Below are 24788 nucleotides of genomic sequence, written 5' to 3'. Positions count from 1 at the left end.
TATTTTAAAAATGATTTATTTTTTTTAATACAGTGGCATACTGGAAATTGTGTTGAAAAGGGAACAAACTCTGCCACTCGTGAAGAGCTAATGACCAGTCAAAGCTGTGTTATATAGTCTAAAGAAAACAAAACAAAACAAAAGTCTTCCGGTGTGCCATAATAAATCGTCTATTAGTACAAAAATACATTTCAGGACACACAATATAGCATCCAGTATCACAAATAAATGCGTAGAACACATTTCCAGAGCACACCGTTTTAAAAGAACCAGGTTTTGAGAATAGTTTACATCGAGCACTTTCTCTTGTAAATAAAGAATAAAAAGACGGTTATCGTTAAAAACGCGTAAATATTTAGTGTGTATCTGTAGAAAAGGTGATATTATTACTGCTAAGTACACGTTCTGAGGCTCAAGGGTAGAACCAGAATACAAAGACGACCGTTTTCACTTCATTCATCCTCTTTTATAAACGTTCCCCCTTTAGGTTTTATACAAAATAATAAAGACGTACAAAAAAAGTCATTTACAAACCAATAATGAAGGCAATATGCTAGCTTTATGTACAGCCAATTCGATATCCTCCTTCTGTTTCTCTTTAAAGAACATGTGCATAGCAGATTAAAAATAATATAAGAGAAAACCTGTTCTTAACCTTTACGCTGTTTTTCGTGTGCAACACCCAGGTTTATTTATACAGCGGGTTGACATAAAATGGCAGAAAGACAACTTCAGTTTCTTCATAATTTATCATTAGAACAACTTAGCAAAAAGAAACCAAAAAGTTTTTTCTTTTTTTTTTTTAAAATTCTCATTGAAAAAAGTGAGTCGTTTCAGATAAGGCATCACTGCTTCAGATGGAGTGAGAGATCGAGGGAGTGAGAGAAAGAGAGAGATAGACGGAAGAAAAGGAGAGAGCAGCGGTTCTTCACACCTGAGTCAAAGCACGTGCATAGATCTCGACACAGCAGGAATGTTCCAGTGCTCAAGTTCACAGGTATGTGAGGAGGCTAGCGGTGTCTACAAAGGAGCTAGTAAAAAAAGAGCCTTAGGTGACACTTCCTTGGCTAGAAAAATTCATACTGTTATTATTCATCATATCCGTTATGCTCTCACCTAGCACTGATCCTGCACCTTGACATGATAAAAGTCAGGAAAACGTGTCAGCTGTGCACTTCAACCGCTTGCCTGAAAGCCTAAAAACTAGAAATCCGTATTCTAGAAAAGATTGCGCTATACATGAGAATCATTATAGTGTGCAGACTATATGGAGTGAAAATACATTTGCACATTAATATAATAGTCTATACGTTCGTTAAAGTAGTCTAGACTGAATGGAAGAACCTAATAAATCAAAAACAAAACAAACGTGTGGAAAACATTACAGTTGGCTTGCAGTGTGAGTATTAGTTGGTCAGTGGCACGGAGCATGCAGTCCATCAGTGGTTAATGTCTGTTTTTGTTATCCTCGAAAGCCTTTAAAAGCACTTAAAAAAGAAGAGAAGGAACGATGAGGAGATTAAAACAGCACTTCATAGGATGTAACTCTCCCTGCAGTCTCAGAGGTTACCGTAAACAAAGCCAGGAGACCCTTCATTTATAGTGGAGCGTAGTGCCTTCATGTTTTGTGTGTGTGTGTTGTGTAAGTGTGTGTGTGTTCATAAGGGGGAAGGTCCTTTCTCCTTTAATCTGGTTCCACATTCAGTAACAGGACCTGCTGTCGTCAGCCTCCTCAGAAATGGTCAATAAGCACAGACACACAGTTGGCTCCAACCAGGTAGTTGGGATCTCCGGGAAGAGATTTGTTCTGCCAACTCTTCGGATCACCTGGATGAACAACAAAGAACATGCGGATGAATTTGATGGATGATCGGAGTTAGAAACTTCTTGTTCAAAAGTTTGGAGTCTTTGAGATTTATTAGGTTTTATTCAGCTTTGACGCAGTACATTGTGTCCAAATCAAAGGTAGCCTGATAAGATTACAACAAAAAATCTAGGTTCACACCACATGCAACAGGCTCTAAAGATGCCAAGAATATAAATAAATTAGAATCAGCTAATCAGAAGAGCAATGTCTGAATAATTAATTGATGAGTAAGTCACAAACATGAAGTAATTTGAACATTATTAATGTTTATTCAGTGTCTTTCAAGATTTGAGGTCAATTTTATACATTTTATCCATTATTATTATAAAGGTTTATTTCCACCCTGTGGTCATCGAAACTCTAAAAATCTGGCAAATAAGACGCAACTTTGGCTGGCTCACCCTCCCATTATCAACCCCTATTCGCAATAATCATTTATTTATACCTGCTAAAAGTGACTCAAATGTTATCAACTTAGAGAATAAGGGAATACGAGAGTTGGGAGACTTGTATATTGAAGATCTGTTCGCAAGCTTTCTACATTTCTCATACATTTCTACATACAACCAGCTGATTTCTACAATTAGTTTAAACAGGTCAGACTTTTTTCGATACTTCCAACTATGTGACTTCGCAAGAACACACACAACTTCATTCCCACATATCCCAACAGCTAGCGGGATAGACTTGATTATTAAAGCCAAAACCTTGTCAAGAGGCCATATTTCATATTTATATAATTTACTCTCTCCAACTAATAAATCTATCCTAAATAAGATTAAGATGGAATGGGAATAAGAACTTGAGTTGAATCTCTCTGATGATTCCTGGGATTAGGCTTTAATTCAAGTTGTGCTAGATTATACTTTTACAGTTTAAGGTCATCCACAGACTACATATAGCAAAGAGAAACACTTAAAGCTTTATCCAGACACATTAGATAGCAAATGTAATAGGTGTTCACAGACCCCGTGCAACCTCTCTCACATGTTCTGGTCGTGCCACAAATTGTCTGAATTTTGGAGGTTATTTTAAGGCAATCTTAGACAAATTGGGCATTAATCTAAACCCAAACCCACATATCGCTATGTTTGGGAAACTGCCAGATGATTTTAATGTCACAAACATTCAAAAAAACGTCTTTTCCTCCCTTGTTGCTCGTAAGAGAATTCTCTTAGTGTAAAATTCACTAGAACCACCCTCAATCAAAGTCTGGTTTTAGACATGTTAAGTTTTCGGAAATTGCAGATTAAGTTCTCTCTCAGAGGCTCAGCTCATAAGTTTTTATACTCATTGGAGGCCACTGATAAAACTGTTTTGATGATTTAACACCGCTTGAAGTGATTATTTAAGAAATCATATTATGGTCAGAATTGGTTCTTACTTTTGCAATTTTACTCCGGTATTGTAACGCCCTTAACTAGACACATTGGTCCAACCTCAGCACAACTAAAGTCACTATAAACAAGAAGTAGCAAGCACATTATTGTTAATGTGACTAACAAATGTAACAACATTATTTTTATCTAGTTTTTTACTTATTTAATTTACTTTGCCCTGTGTTGTATTAGTATTACTTTATTTAATTATGTATATATATGTATACTGTGTGTGTTTGTGTGTGTGTGTGTGTGTGTGTGTGTGTGTGTGTGTGTGTGTGTGTGTGTGTGTGTGTGTGTATATATTTATATATGTGTATATTTTTTTACTCTGTCATTGGGGTTAAATGTTTATAAAAGTGTTCCTAAGTGCTATTTAACATTTTTTAGATTTTTTCAGACACATTTTAAACATCCCAGTTTTAATAACTTATTTCTAAAAATGTATTTATTTAGTCTTTCCCATTACCAGTATTCAGTTTAAAGTGCAATCTAAAGGTTTAACTACTGTTATGTTAGTTAGTTCAAATAGGTTACTTATCATCAATCTGAAAAAAAAAAAAAATTCTTAAGGGAGTAATAATTAACCGTAATTATTTTGACACTTTTTAAAACAGTTTTATTCCAGCCAAAACTAAAAGTACTAACCCTTTCTCTAGAAGTCAAATATTAAGGAAATTCTGTTAAAAATGTCCTTCCCCTGTTAAACATCACTTGGGAAATATTTGAAAAAGAATAGAAACTCACAATATGCACTTTTATCACTGAATAAAGCACATAATCAATCTTTAATAATATTGCGTCATAGTTTGCGAGCTGTTGTTTGTTGTCTGTGTAACTCTTGTCACAAAAACAGAAAACATTTCTAAAATTCTTTCTAAAAACATTTCTAACCCCCTGTTGCTTGTTGCATGTATTTATGATAAGCATAGTAAATACTTTTTACTGTGTTTTATTATTGATTAGGACACAATGTTAAATTGTTAAATCATCAGACTTGTATATAAATAAATTACATTCTGAAATTAACAAAGAAAACTGTTGTTGCTTTTAAATTTGTAATTATATTCTACATGATTATATTTTTAAATAACATAAATGCAGCCTTGTTAAACGAGAGGCTTATTTCAAGTTTTTTTTTTTTTTGATCAAATTGACTCCAAACTTTTGAACAGTAGTGTATTATAAATCAAGCTTTTATCAGTGACAGCACAAAATATTAAATAAATGTTGAATAAAGCGCCATGCATACACTATTCTAAAAAACACTACCAAAACTCTAATGAACAACCAAACACATATTTGAAAAATCATGACATTTAAAACCATTCTATCAAAGAATAAAGCTGTGTAAATTTTTAGCTCTTGTGCTGTTTGGATTGCATGAGGCAAAGACATGAGCAAAGCGGGATGCTCACAGATAACACGAGCTCTCAGCATGCATTATTTGTTCTGACAGAGATAATCAGCAGAGACCAAGCAATAACCAATAAGCTCATAGCCTAAGGTGCTGTAATGCATAAGAACACATAGGTTTTTCCATTCATCAAGGTGAAGTGTGTGTTATTTCACCATCACTAGCAGCACCAAACAGAATTCAGAGAAAAAAGTAGTTTAAGACTCAAAACAAACATACAGTATGTACTTGTTTGGTGAGTTTGTGGTGCAAAATTGACACTTAAATATTAAAATGGTGATTAAATAATATCATACAGTTGAAGACAATATTTATTAGACATTTGAATTATTTTTCTAAATTTACAGAGATACATTCTTTACTTTGTTTCCTATTATATATATATATTAGTTCCGCCCTCTTTTGAAAAAGCTCACAATCTCATTTGAATTTAAAGCCACAGTCACCAAAACAGCATACTTTGCAAAGGCTATAAAGGGGTAGTTTCAAAGAGTTATTAAATATTATTTGTGGGATGTATTGGGCTTAAACTTCAGATGCACACTCTTGGGACATCAGAGACTGATTTTACATGTGTTAAAAAGGGGTAGATTAGTTTCCTTTTTAAGAAATTTTTTTTGAATGGCAAAAGAACAAACCACTGTTACCCATTGACTTGCTTAATTAACCTACTGTAATTAACCTAGTTAAGCCTTAAACCCACAGTCTACTGCACCTTTTGCCCAATTGACTTCCATTAATATGCATTCAAATGTGACAGACTGGAAACACAAGCTCATGCAACGATTGCGCATGTCGTTGCATCCCCAAGTCCAAATTTGGTGATCTCTGACCTGCGATTTTACATCACGTAAAAACATGAGAGCAATAGAAGCTGAAAACATGACTGATCCTTATAGAAAATGAACATTTGGAGCAATTGTTCGTTTCATCAGAATTGTTCCATCTTATTTTATCCCGTTATTTCACAGCACCATCCAAAAGTTCATGCTAAACTCTAGCTTGACCGCGGGTTTAAGCTATATAATAGTAGTATCTTGCAAAATAAACAAGTTAAACAGTATCTACTAACATTATTGCAAAGGCAAATTAAATGAAATATTAGATATTATTTTTAAACGTGTTGAAAATCTTTTAAACAGAACATGAGAAACTTTCACAGGAAGGCTAATAATTTTGTCTTCACCTGTATGTGTGTGTGTGTATGTATATATATATATATATATATATATATATATATATATATATATATATATATATATATATATATATATATGTATATATATATATATATATATATATATATATACATACATACATACATGTATATATATATATATATATATATATATATATATATATATATATATATATATATATATATATATACATATATATATGAGCATATTATATATGAGCTCATTAATAAAATCTATAAGCTATAAGGACGTGAGGCTTTTGTGCTCTGCTGTGAGCTCCATCAGAACACATTCAATGTTAAAGCAGTAAGGTGAACTTTCTCTTTCCAAGAGAGTGCAGGGACGTCTGCCTTGAGCTTTGTATAAATAATGGCCTTGTTTGAAATTATGCAGATTAGAAACAAAGGCCTGTAATAGTTTTGGATGAGGCAGGATGATCTCTCTGATCTCTCCACCGCACATTCAGAAGGAGAGGTTCATTAAAGGCTAATCCAGGTGCAGCCGTGTTTACCAATAAGAGTTAGAGACTGAGACAGAGATAAAGATGAGTGAAACGAGAGGGAGAAAGAGAAAAATCAAGACACAGGGAAAAAACATTTGTTGTTCTCCGTTAGCGGGACAAAGCCAATTCCAGCATCTCTGCATGTTTAGTCATTTGGGAGGCTGTGTGAGAATCAGTTTAAAGCACAAACAATAATGTGAGTGATTATTATGATTAATAGATGTGAATTAACTTTGGTAAATTAGTGAAATTGTGAGAATTAAGTAAAGATGGAATGCCTATTTGATAGTTCATCTGCAGATCTTTGATTATTCAACTAACCCAGAGGGAGAAATCGAGTGATATGGTTACTTGATCTAAAGAACACAAGGTGTTCAAATCTGGCTAGCAAAAATGACTATTACTACTCAAAATGTGCACAATTTTAAGTTTGTCAAGCTCTTCAAAATACAAGGCACCCCTTAAAATGTTATATTTCTGTAATGCAAATGTTCATCTATTAAAACATAATGGATATGTGAATATTCACAAGTGTTATGTTCAAAACAAATAGTTTTTGTTATATATATATATATATATATATATATATATATATATATATATATATATATATATATATATATATATATATATATATATATATATAAACATTTAGTAAAATATTGTAAAATATGGTGTAACTTGTGAGATTGGCTATTTATTCCTTTATGGAAAAATCATTTGAATGCATTTTAAAATTAATGTATTTCTGTGATGCAAACAATCTACATTTCAATTCTATTTCAATCTACAATGTAAAAAATGCTGGGTTCCACACAATTCCTTTATGTTCTCCCAACACAAATTGATTAAGTTAACTTAATTGTTTTTTTGTTCAGTCTACTTACATTTGTAATTTTTTTTCTTTTCTTTTTTTAGGATTTTTTGATTAATAAGAATAAAAAAAATATCACTGTTTACTGGGAAACAAAATATTTTGTACTATTATTATGATTAAACTTAAATTTCTTCTGGGGAAAAAATCTTATTAACCACCAACTTCTTAATATTGCTAAAAGAGCATGACCTGGATGTTAAGGTGAATTTTCACATCTGTTTTAGGGTTAAAACTGACACATGGATTTAAAAAAACACACATGAATGAACAGGCTGGAGTGAGTGAATGATGCATGTTAACAATGACTAATTAAATAAATAATAAAAAATGTGTAAACAAATGATATGGAGGCATGAAAAAGAAAATACATAATGATGAAAAAAGACCCATGATCACACAAGATGTCACAAAGCCATCCCAAACGAACCCAAAAGGACAGAGAGAGGACAGCGTACCCGACGAGGAGTCGGAGGATTTTAGAGCAAAAGACCAACCATCAGGGGTCATAGACGCACAGTGAGGTAAGCGGAGCTCCACTGGCTTCAGGAATTTCAGACCGTGAGGACCACACATCACCAGAGGACTCAACAGAGTTTCTCCTGCAAAGACAATACAAAAGACAGAAATGAGTCTATTCAGAAACTTAACATCAAGTATCAAGTAGAAAATAGACAGAGAGACAAGGTACTGCACACTTAAAGTAGTTACAGTAACCCTTGGGGATTGTGAACACCAGGTAAAAGAATCTTGGCTTATCTTGTTAAAACTTTACACTACTTTTGGTATGATTTACTTGAGGTTATTATGTATTCTTGGGTATTTATATACTGATGATTTTCCCTGTATATTCCTAAACTCTAGCTTAGCATTCTTATTTGCACTGTCAGTGCCTGTTTAAATGTTTTATGAAAATTTTTATGCAATGTTTTAAAGTCATGTTCAAAAACATGTGGTAAATGAAATAGTTAAAATAAGCATTATTTGTCAGTGTTTTTGTGCAAGATTTAAATGTAAGATCTTTAATTAAGAGTTTCTCAGATTGTTCGTTTTGTTTTTGACAATTAAGTACAATTGTTGAAATAAAACCATAAGCAAATTTTATTCAAGCACTTTCAAGGGCCTGTGTTTATTTTTAAGTACTTTCCAGGCATAAAAACCATTTGTCTGTAATTCAAGTTCTTTTACAGTAGGTAATTTCAAGAAGCGTGGGAACTCTGAAAAAAAAAAAACGTACTTGTGAATCAACATACAACACTACATTACCTGTTTTCTTTCACAGACCAGAGAATTTCCAGATTTGTTTTACCCCCCAGTGATAACAGATGCGTGACTGACCTTTCTCTTTGTCCAGAGGTGGCAGGATGCTGTTATCCCGACACACTTTAAAGTAGATCTCTTGCTCCACGCCATCAGGGATGGCTCCCTGTGGGATAATAATGCTTACTCCTGTCTCAATGGAGCTCAGGACCCCACCATTAGAGTTGAAAATACCCCGCGCTGTCGCCACCACCGTGTGGCTGTCATCATCGTCATCATCCTCCAAAGCACTCGGGCTGAAGAGTGAAAAAAACAAAAAAATAATCCGCAATTTAAAAAAAAGAGCGATATTCTAGCCATGTAGCAATAGTGGAAAACTAATAGCTGAAAAATACTGATTTGTACTTAATGTGAACATATTAATATTTTGTGCTTTATTGACCCTTAAAAGAACCAATATAAAGCAATTAACGTCAAGCTAGTAACACATGCTAGATGCTGAGAGGGAGACTTACACATTTGTAAAGTGCATTTCCCAGATGCTGCTCGTCTGGGGTTGATTTAAATTTGTGTAGGCTCAATTCAATAAATGTGGTCAACACTCAATGCCACTATAATTTTTGATGTTATATGAAGATATATGATACATTTAAAGTTGTATTGTTCATTTCATTTTTTTCCTGAACATTGTTATATTTTGACTATTTGTGAGGGGAATTAAAATACTTTTATACATTTTCCGAACATTCAGATACACGTAGGGCAAGAGATGAAACAATCATAAATTTTGGTTGTACTATTATAGTCTGAGGAATCCGCTTGTTAAGAGTGACATCAGGCGTAGCGACTTTCGGGTCCAAGAACTCTGTCAAACTGTATGGGGAGACTCAACAAATGATGTAATAAACGTTTACTAAGCGTTTAATAATTGTTAAGATACAATACTTCTGAAAATCACGAGCGCAATATATATCCATGCCTAATATTCGATAGTGGCCAGAAAGTGATAAATTATTTATGAATTGTTAAAATTTTGTTGTCTGTGTTGTTTTGTTGTCCAGAGACTGTTGTGTACACCATGGTTTAATATAAAACTTTAATGTGGGATATGACTAAAAAGTGGTCATAAACGTCATAAACGACCCAGAAAAAGTATTCCATCTGTCACGACTTAACAAGCGGATAATCATGGTTTCACAGTTATCACAATAATTATGCATTCATTAATTTCAAAGAACTACTACTTAAAAAAAAATCAAACAAGAGTAAATTATTTATTGCTGCTCTGTACCTAAATAATACAGCACAAAATAATAATAAAATCAAACAATAGCCCATTTCTCTTTGGACTTAAAAATAAGTGGAAAAGTTTTTGGCATTTAAACATAAATAATAATCGTAATAAATTAAATATAAAAAATAGATAAATTAAATAAACAACAGAACAATTAATACATAAAAAATAGTATTTGTAAATCTAAGCTACATATTAGCTAAAGTATTTCCTTTTAAAGAGAACAAATGTTGTCAAGGGCTGCTAAACCTCTGTCTGAAAGGCACTTTTGGTTCAGCTCTTGTCACGTGACTCATGGTGCGTTTGCGGCATTCTTTTAACTAGGAGCCCCTGAAAATCATGAGCGCATAGCGCCGCTTATGTGTTGCGTGCATTACACTCCCAAAGTGCCGCATGCGTGTCGCTCCAAATATGCTGCGCGCCTCAAAAAGACGCGATATGGGAACATCCCTTATAGCTTCAACCATAGTTAATCCAGTGTGCGTGGGTATTAGCCTTGGTGTACAAACTTCGAACTTTAAACTAGAGCACAGTTGTTATAACTTTGTTTTGTTGCAGCAGTTTTGTTCCTTGCAGAAACAGTGTTGAGAAGCCTGTACGATTAACCGTGACGAATTTAAGTGTGGTTAATGGTGAAATTGGTTAATCACTGCATCCCTACAGAGAGCTACTGATTGACCATTTTACATAGTTTCTAAATTATTTTAAAATGTGACTTTTAAACTGATTTGTCAAAAAGTTTTTTTCCTTTTTTAACAATTCTATTTTGACATAGTGTGACCTACAATATAGCGGTGCGACTTATTTTCCAGCAAAGTAAGCTTATCCATCATGGATCTTGTTTCTAAGTGTGTACAGTACCTGACAGGTATTGCCTTGGGTACGGCGTTGATGTTGTTCTGCTGGTATTTGGGTTTGTGGTCCATGGTGCGTGTGAAGGTGTCCAGGCCACTGTCGTGGTCTGCCGGCTGGGGTGAGCTCTGTGGTTTAGCGGTGATGGGAGCTTTCACATTATCCGTCTTGTTTTGGGAGTCATTAGGGAGGAGATTGTGATTGAACTTGGGACTGTCAAACTTGCGCTCGAAGGGTCTTGCGGAGGTGGTGTACGGCTTGGGCACAAAACGGTTGTAGCTGGACGTGGCAGTGTTGTTGGTCTTTGGAGGTTCGCCGGTGCCGTTGACGGGGGATTTCTCTGGGAAGCTTTTGTGAGGCAGGTAAGTGCTCTGGACTGTGTCTTCATGACTGGGAGGCTTTACTTTGGGAGATCCGTGAGGGTCGAGAGGTGGGGTTGCTGTGTGTGAGAGAGAGATGTGGTTATGTGTGAGCATATGACTTTATAGAAAGAGTACCAATATGGAATTCTTTATGAAAGGAGTAAGAAATGGCTCATTTTTTGTTTTTCTCCTGTTGTGCTCAACAAACAACCAAATGACCAGAGAAGGGCCTCATCACCTTGAAGTTACCTTTCTCCAAATTTCAGGAGGTAGAATATTGATGCTATTTAACCATGCTGACTCTACAAACATCAAATTTGTGCTTTGCAAGTATAAATAATGCACCTAGGAGAGAGAGAGGGTGGGCCTGATCAACTCACACTTCTATCTTCCCTAATCATGTTAAAGAGTATGACTCAAGATTATTGAATATTATTCTGATAATTGGTATCAGCTGTGTGTACCAGCAATAAACACTTGTTTTGCTTGATTAGTATGGTGTATAGAGCATTATTGGTGCCTTCTCTAGTCGATTAGCACCACACTTGTCTCACTTGCATAAACACAAATCATACTAAAACCTTTTTGGTATGCTGAAACGTTTTAAATACTAAAATTTGGGGCATACTATAACAAAATGTGCGGAAATAAAAGAATTTGTTGTTTGTCATCATTTTTAATCTTTTGACAAGTGTGTTCTTTGGTTTTGATCATAACCAACATATATTTGTCAATATCATTAATTGTAGTTTATTTTTTTAACATGACTATAAAGATTCATTTAAAATGGCATCTAAGCATATTTGACAAAAATACCATACTACTACTAAAAATAATAAGAATAGGGCTAACAATGTGCACAATGACAACCGTTTAAAACTGACTATGACTGCAAAAGATTAAAGATTAAAAGTAATATTAAAATGTTTTATATAATAAAATACATACTACCATTTAATAATTGGACTAATATTTTTTACAAATGCTGTCAATAGACGTCATATTAAGATCAAAATATAAGTTAAATATTATAAATAAAACATTGTTAACCTAAAATAATTGATTATTGGTTTAAAATATTTTTTTTAAAAACAGAATTCATTGCTATTATTCTTATGTCACGATTTGCTGATGAAGTAATATTTATGATGTTGAAAACAATTGTGCTGATGAATTTATTTTATAAAAATTGTGACTGACTTCAGGATTATTTAATGAACAAATTTATAACATTATAAATAACACTAATGTCATAAGTGGATTATTCTATTAACACAGTTATAACATAATAAATGATAGTAACGTCATAAATGTCTTTACTGTACTTTTTAGCAGCTTAATGATTGAATGTTAGTATTAATTTCTTTAAAAATAACTAACCCAAATTTTTAAAAGCTTGCATAAAAGTCTCAATTATGTGTGGTGTTTTGTATATCCGAAAAAAACTCAGAATTATTCTTCCATTAATCATGTACCTGCAGGTTTAGGCAGGGTTGGTGGTGGGACAGCTGGGTTTGATGGAGCAGCTGGGTTGATCTTCTCCACTGACTCTGCTCTGTAATTGACAAAGAACAAAAAAAAATAATAATAAAATAAAAAATTCAAAGCCATATAGTCCAGCATAACATTTACTGCTATTAAAATGCTAAAAAAAACTTGATCTAAAAAAAATCTGATTCCACAAAGCTTAAAAGTAACTTGAATTCCAACAATCAAGCTTGTATTAATAAAATTACATATTTAAAAGAAACAAAACCTGTTGAACATCTAAAGAGCTGCTGTAAGTATGCTTGAGTTCAAACGTACCTGGGATAGTGTGCTGGTTGAGTTTGGGGTTGGGCTGGTTTGATGGCAGGTGTCAGCTGTGTGGAGGGTTTGTCGAAGCTCCTGCGGTCGAAGTAGGACAGTTGTTTCCTGTAATATTCTTCATCCTCATCGGGGTCATTGTTATTTGAACGAATGATATCATCTACTTTAGGCTGTGGCTGCTGGGGCTCTGGAGTTCTGACAAAGAAAAGCGATAATGTATTTTATGTATACAATATTGTCAATGTAATAGCAGTGTAAGTAAAAATGCATGATCTGAACCTCATAAAACATTCTTGAGGTCATTTCATTGTTTATGAAGCTGTCATTATGTATACATTTACCAGCTTCACTGAGTTTCATCTTGGACATGCAGAATTAATACAAATTTTGTATTTGACTCCTTTACCAATAAATGGAGATATGCAACTAATCATTTGATGTTTTTTACAAGGCAAGGCAAGTTTATTTATACGGCACATTTTATACACAATGGTAATTCATAGTGCTTGACATAAACAGGAATAAAAGAAACAAGTATAAATTAAAACACAAAATAAAAATAAGAACTGAATAAAAATGATTAAAAACAAATAAAAACAGATTAAAACGTGTTAAATCAGGTTATAAAAGAATGAAAAAGAAAAGAAAGACATAATAGAGCAATCTATCTGACGTAGCACAGTGCTCATTCAGTAAAGGCACAGCTAAACAGATGTGTTTTCAGGCTCGATTTAAATGTGCCTAATGTTAGAGCACATCTGATCATTTCTGGAAGCTGATTCCAGCAGTGGGGGACGTAGTAGCTAAGGGCGGATTCACTCTGCTTTGACTGAACTCTTGGAATTTCTAATTTATTTGATCCTAATGATCTGAGTGATCTGGTTAGGTTTATATTGAGTGAGCATATCTGTAATGTAGTGAGGTCCTAGGCCATTTCGTGATTAATAGACAAGTAATAATACTTTAAAATCTATTCTGAGTGTAACTAAGAGCCAGTTTAAAGACCTGAGGACAGGTGTGATGTGCTCATTTTCTGGTTCTGGTCAGAATCCTGGCTGCAGCGTTCTGGATGAGCTGTCTGACTGTCTTTTTGGGAAGGCCAGTGAGGAGGCCGTTACAGTAATACACCCTACTGGTCATAAAAATATGAACATGTCCTTACTGGAAACAAAGCATCTAATTCTTGCAAAGGTTTTTTTAAGATGATAGTAAGCTGATTTAGTTACTGCTTTGACATGACTACTGAAACTCATATCTGACTTCAGAATAACACGAACATTCATGACCTTATTTTTTGTTGTTTGACCTCTAGAGCCAAGGTACACATTCACCTTAAGATCTATGTTTCCAAATGCAATGATTTCAGTTTTTTCTTTGTTTAACTGAAGAAAGTTTTGGCACATTTAACTGTTCATTTCATCAATGCATTGGCAGGGAATGTCAATGGGGCATTAGGCAGTAAGGCTAAGTAGCTTTCCAAAGCCACAAATATTTTTAAAAGTCCTGTTATGCTCAGTAGGGAAGCACCAACATTTTCAGTTGCTGATAATTTGGGGCCAAAAATGGCATTATCTTGCCAAAAGAAAAATACAAATTTACAAAAATTTTACAAAATTAAATAAAATTAATTTTACAAAATTAATTGCCACTTTGCCATTATCACAGTATTACCCATTCAACACATTGTTGAATGTTATCATTTTCAGTTTAATAAAAAAATTAAAAGACATTTAAATTCACTGACAATACTACTTATATATACACGCACGCACGCACGCACGCACGCACGCACGCACACACACACAAATGAAAATATATGAAATTAGTTTATCCTTGTAATGGCAAAGCTGGACTTTCACAAACACTTACTCCGGGTTTTAGCATAACATTATCACTTAACTGTATGTATTTCAGACAGTGTTTTTGTAAGTTTGAACTGACCCCTAACATTGAACAGTAGTGCATGTTATAAAATGATATGCGTGTGTGCTTAAATGTGTGTTCTTTAAATAGACACCAATGCTCATTTATTCTAACACACTGATTTATACTTCATACTCAAGCTCATTACCTAAAGGTCTTCTCTTGATCCAGGTTACTTAAAGAATTGGCTTTGGGCACGGAGGCAGCGCCAGGTTTAGGCACCATGTCCACAGGCTACAGGAAGCAGAAAGATGAACATATGAATTATTTAGCCCAAGTGTATATTTAGTGAGTAGACATGCAGACCATCAACTCACCCGAATACCAGAGTCTGCAGACTCTCTGGCTCTGTCTACAGACACCGATCGCTTGTTCTCGAACATCTTCACCCTGGTGAGCACCGACTGGGGCTTCATGGCTGGATCATCCTCTGCTTCGGCTGGAGGAGGTGGAGGAGGAAGAGCAGGCTCCAAAGGCGGTGAGAGCGACTCAGGTTTGGGTGGCGTTACCGGTGCTTCAGAGATCATATAGCCTTTTTGTGGAGCTTGAGTGTAGGAAGGCCTTTGGGAAGGGTCGTAGTATTGTTGTTTGGGCGGTTCTGGGGAATGAGAGGTTTGTTGAGTGTCATATTGTGGGCGTGATGGTGGTGGTTCATCGTGTCGGATTGGTCCAGAGGTTGGTTTGCCGTATCGAGGTCGACCTGTGTCGTAGCCGGTGTCGTTTCGTGACTGAGGGTGACCATACAAGCGGTTCAGACCATCCTCGTAGAGTGTTTGAGGTTCATACCCAGAGGTGTGGTCATACTGACCCCATTGATCATTATATGGAGGCACGCTGTCCTCAAAATGTGGGTCAAAGTTACGAGCCTTTGGTTCCATGTAGCCTCCATCATAGCGGTAGGGCTGGTGGTCATAATCTCTGTATGGCTTGTCTTCCTGGTAGTAGTTGGGCTGCATAGGGTTTTGGCTTATCTGCACCGGTTCGTTGGGTCGGTAGATATCCTTCTTGTACATCTGTCGATCAAGCCAAATGAGGAGAGTTGTAAGTGAAACTGCATAAATAACATGCATAAACCACAGCAATCAATTGAATTGAATGAAACGGCAGAAACCAGAAGTGATTAATATTCGGATTAAAAGTTGAAGAATGAAGCAGAGAGTCAGAAGAGAGACCTGCAATAGAGGAAGACTCAAGAGTGGGCAGTTATTGAACAGGTCAAAAATGGAGGCAGCCATCACACAGACAGTTTCAGAGTTTGAGAGAGTTTAAATGACTTATGACACGCCAAGCTGCGAAAAACACTGGGGAGAATCAGCCAGCAAAAGTCTCACTGAAAAGGGGAAAAATACCAAAAGTAATTTGCTCCAAATAACAAAAAATTATATTTTGAGAAGTAGCCTTTTAGGAACCATATGCCATTGCAAGTCATGATAAATAAAAGTATGCTATAATCACAGCTCTACACCATCTTGTCCACAACATTACTTGCCAAATACGTACCATAATTTTGGCTATGATTTTACAACATTAAAATGAGGTATACTTAATACAAGGTGGCTACAATTCACCTAAAAAAAGAGAATGAACAAATAAGTCATGGGAGTTACTTCTGTTGACTAAAATTAGTTGCTAGAAACAGGGTTTCTGCATCTTTTATAAATGTAAATTTAAGACATAAAAGTAGGGCTGGACGAGCTGGCATAAAATCCAAATCTCCATTAATTAATTTTAACTTGATTACGATTAAAGAACGATTATTTTATTTATTTTAGTTTTTGCCCTCATAGTTCATTGAAAGGTTTTGTACAGTAAATATGCTCAAATACTACAAGAGAGATGTTTAAATGAAGAGTCCATTACTTAATTTTAAAACAAACGATGGAAACACACACTATCTACAATCTATGATTGTATATTGATCATCAACGTTAAACAACTGGAAATAAGACACACATTACCTAAAACGAACAGCCACTTTTTTTCTTCAAATAACTTGCACTAGGAAACAAAATTAATTATTTTTACTGTTTTCAAAAGTAGAAAATAAGCATCTCTTCTAAATAAAAATAACTCTTGTATATCCTGTATGTAATATTTTAAACAGTGCATTTCTTGAATCTTCTGTAAACAAATATTTTAATGTGCATAATAATTTTATTGTAATAGAAAATATGCCGCCTCAAGGCATCTCTGCCGCAGCTTCCAATCAACATTAATGTAGTACAAAAATGTGATGTGTAGTTACAATTTGTGAGGTGCTCGGGTATGCGACCACGTGTAGGCTGCGCCAGACCATACCCGTGTGTTCGACGCAAAAGTGTAAATCAGCCTTAACAGAGCAGGGTCACGTGACTCCACATGTGGTAGAGAAAGTAATTGAAAAAAATTTACCAAGAAAAATTAGATCGATTATTCAGAGATTCTGAATATCGATTTCCATTACTTTTAAATATTCGCCCAGCCCTACATAAAAACATTTTGTTCTTTTTTTAAGCATAAACTATTTGGTTCTGTATTTCCTTTTGGATTTCCTTCTGTTTTCAAAGCCTTAAATTGTACAAGAGTGACATTTTAAGACCTGCAAAAACCCTGTTAAGGCTATTTAAAAAAAAAAAAAAAATCAGCAAACAAACATTTGTTGAGTCACATGTTTCAATCAGCAAGGCTACCTTTCAAAGTCAACAGAAGAAAAAAATCAAAGTTTAAAATACTGACCTAAAACAGATTTTATCAATCACCACATTCAATGCACCATTAATAATGACTAACTCTACTTCAACAAGCAAAAAACTAAAAAAAAAAAAAAAAAACCCATGCAAAAATAGGCAAGCAACAGTGGGGGCCTGGGCTTTCCTGAAGGTTCATGAACAATGAGCCGGTGCAGCAGGCCTCTGTCGTGGCCACTGTTGTTTATGAACGCACACACACAAGAAAGAGAAGTCTCTTTTAAACAGGCACACGGCACACATGCAAGAGCAAGAGAAAAGCGCTGCAGCACACAGGCAGGGCAGACGGCGATAAGAGAGGGCACCAGGCTCGGGCGCAAAGTGGGCCGGTTTCAGTCCAGAGCGGGTGGCTAGAGAGGTACCTTGGACTCTGACCCGGGCTGTCCGGATTGGTTGGGGTCAGGAGACGGGGGTTGGATAAGCTCAGGGGCAGGTGGGAAGAGAGAGCCAGCCTTGGGGCTGATTTCCCCCTGAGTGAGATCCTTGGCACTCGGGGCCCCTACATTTACATGAACAGCAGGGGGCGCTGTCTCTGCCAGTGGCTCAGGCTGCGAGGGGAGAGCAGCCTCTGCTTTCTGTGAAGGTGTTCAAAAATGTTTAATACATGTGGTCAAACCTCACCACTGCACTTCAGCTGACTTTCCTTATCACACCACTTCTTTTCTATTATTAAGAGGATGTTCCAGATTCAACTGATGTTAAGCTATAGTGACAGCATTTATATATACATACTAAACGCTGAGGAGAAATGCTAAGAGTGTTTTTAAAACACTTTTTTTCCTATTTTTTTAAAAAACTTTAAAACATTATATACAACACATATAAAATTAAAATAAATCTTTAATCTTAAAGGGTCACGAAACACCCAAATAAGTGAAAATGAGTTGTTTTTGTGTTATTTCGAGTTTGAAAGAAAATTCTGAAGCTGCGTCACGGCCAAGTGGTTATTGTGTAAATTCTAGCATGGAGACTGGATGTCTGTACCGGCCGGTACAATGTGACGTCTGAGTTTTCAGCGTTAATTTATGAGAAAGACTTGGTTTAAACCAATCAGCGCGCTCTATTGTGAATAAGATGTAACTTAATTAATATGCATAATATAGCTTCAAAAACTGTTTTACCTGTTACAATATTAAAACGGCAGAAAAACGCCACGTTGTGTTGCCAACCGTAATTAAAACAAGTAGAAGCTTAAGAATTGCTTTAAAGATATGGGTCATCAGTGTTTCGTTTATAAATATGCCTCAACGAATGTTTTGTTTTCATTTTCCTGCAATGACAGCACAGCTCTGTCAGCCAACATGCAACAAAAATATGTTTCTAAGGAACATTTTTTATCAGAGAGCTTTTCGCATCTGTAAATGGTGAAATACGGATTTGCCACTCATCTTCTTTTAAAAAAAATTCTTTTGAAACACAAAAAATTACAAGAAACTCAGAAGGAAATGGTATATCGTGATGACGCAATGACGTTAATCGAATTATGTAACATGTAAAACAGGATCATGAAAGGAACATTTAAAAAGCAGCTCATGTCAACACCTTAATCATATTACTGTCTTATTCAGATTAAGGCACATAATTAGATTACTGATGTACAAGTAAACATAGTCACTGTCTATCTCCCCTGCATCTGTGTTTTGAGTTGCTACTGTGAAATTAGTGCGTGCACATAATGAAACTCCCCTTTTAATGCAAAACCTTCTCTCTTTCGCCACTCGACACTTCCACCAAAACAAAGGTATATATATATTAGGGATGTAACGGTATCAGAATTTCACGGTACGGTAATACCTCGGTATGAATGTCACGGTACGGTATTTATTGAATCATTTACAGGAAAAAAAAAAACTTTTGAAAATACTCCCAAAAAAGTGCCAAAAGTGTCAATGACATACAAATTAGCCATCTATCTGTTAGCTTTGAAACAGGAACTTCAATTTTAATAACAAAAAATTATTAAACCATGTAAAAAAAATAAAGTTTCAATTTAGTATTGTTAAAAACTCATCACATTTAAAATTTAATCACTCACTTAGATAGAGATGGGTTTAAAGGAAAATTATCATATAACTATAATCTGGTAAAAGCTGGTATCTGAGTATTTACAATGTCCCCTGCAACAGAAAAAAACCCTCTCATTTGGGACTGAGGATTCTGGGACAAGAGAGATATGACTTGGCCCATGTTGACAGCAGTGGGGTAACGTTGTGCATTGTCTTTCCCCCACTTGAGAGGACAAACCATGAGTGAGATAGAGATCTCTTTGCGGTACAAGTCAATGTCTGCATCAATCTGAACAGTGTGCTGTGTTTCTGCAGTCCCCATGACTGTTATTAGTCGTATTCCCCAACTTGCAGGCACGTGCACACATAGGGCTCAACCTGTGCAGTGCACATGCCCTTTTTAGTCTTGGATAGAAAATGCCCTTCCAAAACGATCAAAAGTGCCCCCGCGACGCGACGCGACGCGACACAACCTCCGTCCAGTCCAGCCCTTCAGTAGGCGCGCGATAACACCTCTCTTGAGTATGCGCGCTCAACCCCCCCTCGGCGCTTTACAATACGCGCGCCACAACACAGCTGATCAGAACGCGCGCGACAGCACCGCTATTCAGCACGCGCGCGGCGACAACACCCGCTTTAGGTTCGATCATTTCCATCTTTTTTTCATCTCCGCTACTAGCAGCACACTCCATTTCCGCATTACTGGATCTGTAGCGACAACAGACCGCAAAGGATTATGGCCACGCCGGGGCTGATGGGAAATGAAGTTCCAGCTACCTCCCGTTCGCTTCATTCGCCTGAGCAAATTTTCTCAGAAGACCTATAGTTTTACCGAGTCATGCGACTTCGGTAATATCGAAAAAATTTAATATTGCGGTATGACGGTATTTACAATACCGTTACATCCCTAATATATATATATATATATATATATATATATATATATATATATATATATATATATAAATATAAAGATTTGAATGTACACTTTTCAACTATAACAATTCAATTCAAAATGCAACGTTTTACTACAACTACACTATCGCTTGCTGCAACACAACGCCACAAATGCCATCCATACAGTTTGACTTGAACTGAACCAGGAACATCCCACTAACACAAATAATAGCAAACCATCCCATCTCAATAATGTATAACCGGACAAGTTCTTTTTTTTTCTTTACGGTACGTCTTATGTCCGTTTAATTCTACAGTTACAGTACAACATTTTGGCTCTCTTGTAACACAAGATCTAAGACACTTTGGATATCACGGTGGCCACTGAATCCATATAAGATAAATACATTCACAGTAATATATATTGAACACTGCAATTCCATCATGCACATAATACTCTCTGGTAATGACATCATTTTGCATTGCATATAAGGGGACATCTAGACCACAGGAATGGGGCAATTACACACACTTAAAGAGACAATGTCCTCACTTCTTTCTTCATTCCAATCAGATAAAAAGTCACAGCAGCTACGCGGAGTAACAACCAGGCTGTATTCATCACATGCACACACTGACTTACACGCAACTGCACGCTCAAAAACACATATAATAATAATAAATACGTGGCAGCGATTATTACTCTGTCATTGTCACTTCTCTAGGACTGCATTGATAAGGTTTTTAAAGCGCTCCTCGGTCAATATCGCCGCTAGAACACTTTTCTAACGCATACCACAGCCTCCAGACAACAGGGAAGGCGAACGGCTCGCAGAAACGCTACCTGCTGAGGTGCAGGGGCCTTGAACCCCGCGGGGTCGATGCGGTTGATGGGTTCGGGCTGATATCCTCCATATCCGGGGGGCTCCTGGATGACGGGCGGGTCTTCGCGGACAGGTTCTGAGGAGCGAGTGATGGCTGGTTCGCTGGGTGGTCCGACCTCATCGTTCAGGGTTTCGTCCAGTTCCTGGTCAGTGTAGGCGCCACCCTCGGTGTCCGTGTCCTCGTAATCTGAGGTGTGGCGGCTGTCCGTGCTGTACATACTGTACTCACTGCCTGGGGCCGATAAATAGGACAGACGGTCATCGTGAAGGTCCAGGTCATCATCATGTGAACCGTCCGCCTGGAGAGAGAGAGAAAGATTATTTTTAAAATGTCTTGTAGAATATGAGAAATGAAGCGTGTGAAAAATGAGAAAATGTAGTATAGTATAGTGTTGCTCTTGTTCCCTTTCTTCTGTTTTTTTTGCTGGTTCAGTGTCGACACCTTGTGGTAAGTGTAAACTAAAAAATAAACAAAACTAATACTAGGACTGCTTTAATCAATCTGCCAGAGATTAGTATCGGCCGATAATCACATTTTATGACCTGATCAGTACTCGCTTACCTTGCTGATCACATAAAATAAGCGCAAGTGTTAGTTTACTGGTTTACAAGCAGAGAAAGATGCATTTTAACTTCTTATGAATCAAAAATGAGCTCCAGACTTTTTTTCTTCATTGATTTTAGGCATGTAGAATTCTTCCATCATTTGCAATGTTTCCAAATTGCATTGTTTGTCATTTTTCTGCCATTTTTTTTTATGTTTAATCAATTGTTTTCTGTAAAGCTGCTTCTGACCACGACATGTCCACACTAAATGGTTATAAAATGTGTTTAAGGGATTATATGCAACATCCTTCATTTACACTTTTATGAAAGGACAAAGCTACACTTGGGTATCGTACTTGGAGAGAAAATGTGCTTTATACAGTGTTATTCAAAGCTTGAAGTATCAGAATTAGTACTCGGTATCGGCTGATTACAAGGATAAGAAATCGGTACTCTGTTTCGGCTCCAAAAAACCTGATGGGAGCAACCCATAAAAAATACAAAGAATAATTCTGCACTTAATATTAAAACTACTTTTAAGCACAAATATATAATTTTTTAGCAGGGTATAGACCACAAATGTAAGGTTGACAGAATGTTAATTGCAGTATCTCAAATGTAGAAAGAAAATGTATTTAAATATAAAATGTAGATACAATATTGTTTCCCATGAAAATGTATTAAACAAAAAAAAACAAAAAAATAGAGAAATGCTGATTTCTTTAAAATTTGAACATTATTAACAATAACAGCAAATAATGTCTCAAATAGTATTACCTTAATAACTAAGTAATTAGTTCTTATGTTACTATAATCTTCAATCATTTTCATTAACATTTGTATTTACACTTTTAATCTATCTTCATCACATAAGTATTTTATTTTGTTTCGCCTTTTTAAATTTTAGTTAACAATATTAAAAATATGAAAATAAAAATACATTTTATTTTGCATATAAAATGAGAATGTATTTTTTCTCATCACAATATTATGACGTAAAGACTTAATTTTTATTTTTTCATAGAGTGAAAAGCATTTCAAGAAATCACTAAACATCACCATCAGAACACATGACTAAAACTAAACAGATGTTGATCAAATGAACCACACAGTGGTCAACATGAGTGCTGTGACCACAAGAACAGATGCGTGAGAAACACAAACTATGCTGTGTAAATACAAATATGGAATCAGACAAGCGGGAATGAACCCTGTCCCTGAATCCTGGAGCATCTGCTGTGAAATTGAATCATGGTGGAAAAGTTGAACGAGTTTCCTCACCTTGCCCTCTGAGACCCACACCAGCTGGTTCTGCTGCTGCTGAATGGTGTCCTTCAGTGCTCCATACCAGCCATCATTCATGTTATTCATGTTAATAGTGGCTAAAAGATAAAGGCAGGAAGAAAGACATAAAACAGAGGAAAAATTTAGTGTTTTTTTCTGAAGCCTCACTGCTCCTCACTGTCCATAGTATGAATCATCATTCACTTATCTGCTCATTAAGTCAAAGAGAGGTGGATGTTGGATGCTCATTCATTATGTAATCGTAGGGAGGGATCTTTTGCCCTGTTGCATTTACATTTATGACAGGCTTTATTCAAAGCTATTAAAAAATGAGGAATACTATAACACAACCGCCTTTAGAGAGTTCAGTCAGACGCCTCGTTCTTGTGACTGTCTTATTACATCCATAAAAGTTATGATAACATTAAATGCTGTAGCAGCCATGAAACATAATGTCATGTACCGTTTTATAAAAAATACTTATTTCTAAATATTATTATCAGCCACAGAATATTTCCATTCAAACAAAAGATGTCTTTCCCTCTCTCTCTCTCTCTGAGTGATAGTATGTTCATTAATGTTGTTAATGCAAGACATGGCGTAGTATGAAAGATGTCTGATCATTTTAGTGAACTGGTCCATTTGTAAACAGGATTAAATTTCACAGAAACATCTTTAATTTTTAACAATTGCCATTAGTAGGTCAATTTATCACCATTTTTGATTAGGCTATAAAACTACACAAATACAGTTCAAATATAATTTCTACATACAGTACACATACATATGTATAAAAGTACTTGTGTATACGTTAACAAAATGTCCCTTGCTCTTATCAGGTAATATTAAAAATTCATGCAAGTTTTTACTATTTTGAATAAAGTCTTATCTTGACAAAGTACGTCTACTACACCTTGTGTTTCAATGAACAGGTGTGCAATTCGTCAAATGGTTGAATCAGAATGTGAGCATAATATAACATATTTCCCATGCAAAGATTTGAGAGAAATAAAGAATCTTGACTGCATAAATGTGAATAGGTACCCATCTGTCCTTTTTTGTTCCATTAAATACCTAATAAATACAAAATAAATATAATCTAAAAGTCAATCTATTCACACCTCTATAGTTTTGTTTTTAATAAAGTGTATCACAATTGACATTCCTAACTCCATAGTTACTAAATGAATACCATCATCCTTAGGGCATAATGCTCTACTGAATGTGTCATTTTTTCCACACTAAAACATCTGTGTTTACCTGTGAAGAGATGATGGTTGTTCTTCCTCAGTTTGAGTGCGCGCTCGTGGAGTTTTCTGGCGCTTTTCCTGGACTCGGAACACAGTCTGGTCCTCATGTTCTTCACACCCTGCTTGCTGTCAGGATTTAAGAACACTACGATGGGATACCACTGAGCATAGTTCAGCCGATCCACTGCGTTAGGAGTAATGTCCAGCACTGCATGCTTATCCTGCACAGACGCAAACACAACACATATGCATATAATGTATGTATATATATCTATACTAACATAAATTAGTACACTCCATTTTAAAAATAAATATTGTATCCATTTCTTAGTGAATAAAGGTAATATATTTTGGTGCATTTAAACAAAACAGATTTATTGAAAGGATATATTTAATAAAATAATATTTTAGAAACCGGATATCTTTAGAAATAGAAAAATAATACATTTAAATTCAT

General features: G+C 35.6%; 1 protein-coding gene across 50 annotated transcripts in view; it reads right to left on the bottom strand.

Moving 5' to 3' along the window:
• Nucleotides 1-24788, bottom strand: part of tjp1a (tight junction protein 1a) — a 196473-nt gene continuing 171685 nt past the window's right edge. For 11 of the 50 annotated variants that reach the window (XM_073908586.1, XM_073908590.1, XM_073908587.1 and 8 more), the window contains 12 exons: nucleotides 24342-24552; nucleotides 23079-23179; nucleotides 21212-21550; nucleotides 17827-18039; nucleotides 15056-15751; nucleotides 14887-14972; nucleotides 12813-13010; nucleotides 12482-12561; nucleotides 10654-11083; nucleotides 8577-8794; nucleotides 7736-7840; nucleotides 1-1827 (listed from right to left, as the gene is read on the bottom strand). In XM_073908586.1, coding sequence (XP_073764687.1) covers nucleotides 1733-1827; nucleotides 7736-7840; nucleotides 8577-8794; nucleotides 10654-11083; nucleotides 12482-12561; nucleotides 12813-13010; nucleotides 14887-14972; nucleotides 15056-15751; nucleotides 17827-18039; nucleotides 21212-21550; nucleotides 23079-23179; nucleotides 24342-24552 — 2772 coding nt within the window. In that variant the 3' untranslated portion in view covers nucleotides 1-1732. Of the gene's footprint in view, nucleotides 1828-7696; nucleotides 7841-8576; nucleotides 8795-10653; nucleotides 11084-12481; nucleotides 12562-12812; nucleotides 13011-14886; nucleotides 14973-15055; nucleotides 15752-17826; nucleotides 18040-21211; nucleotides 21551-23078; nucleotides 23180-24341; nucleotides 24553-24788 lie in introns of all 50 variants that reach the window. The other 39 variants (XM_005168933.6, XM_073908585.1, XM_021477860.3 and 36 more) reach the window with 5 other exon arrangements.

The sequence above is a fragment of the Danio rerio genome, chromosome 7, assembly GCF_049306965.1.
Source record: "Danio rerio strain Tuebingen ecotype United States chromosome 7, GRCz12tu, whole genome shotgun sequence".
Lineage (NCBI taxonomy): Eukaryota > Metazoa > Chordata > Actinopteri > Cypriniformes > Danionidae > Danio > Danio rerio.
Note: the sequence above shows the minus strand (reverse complement) of the source record. Positions and strands in the feature narration are given on the sequence as shown.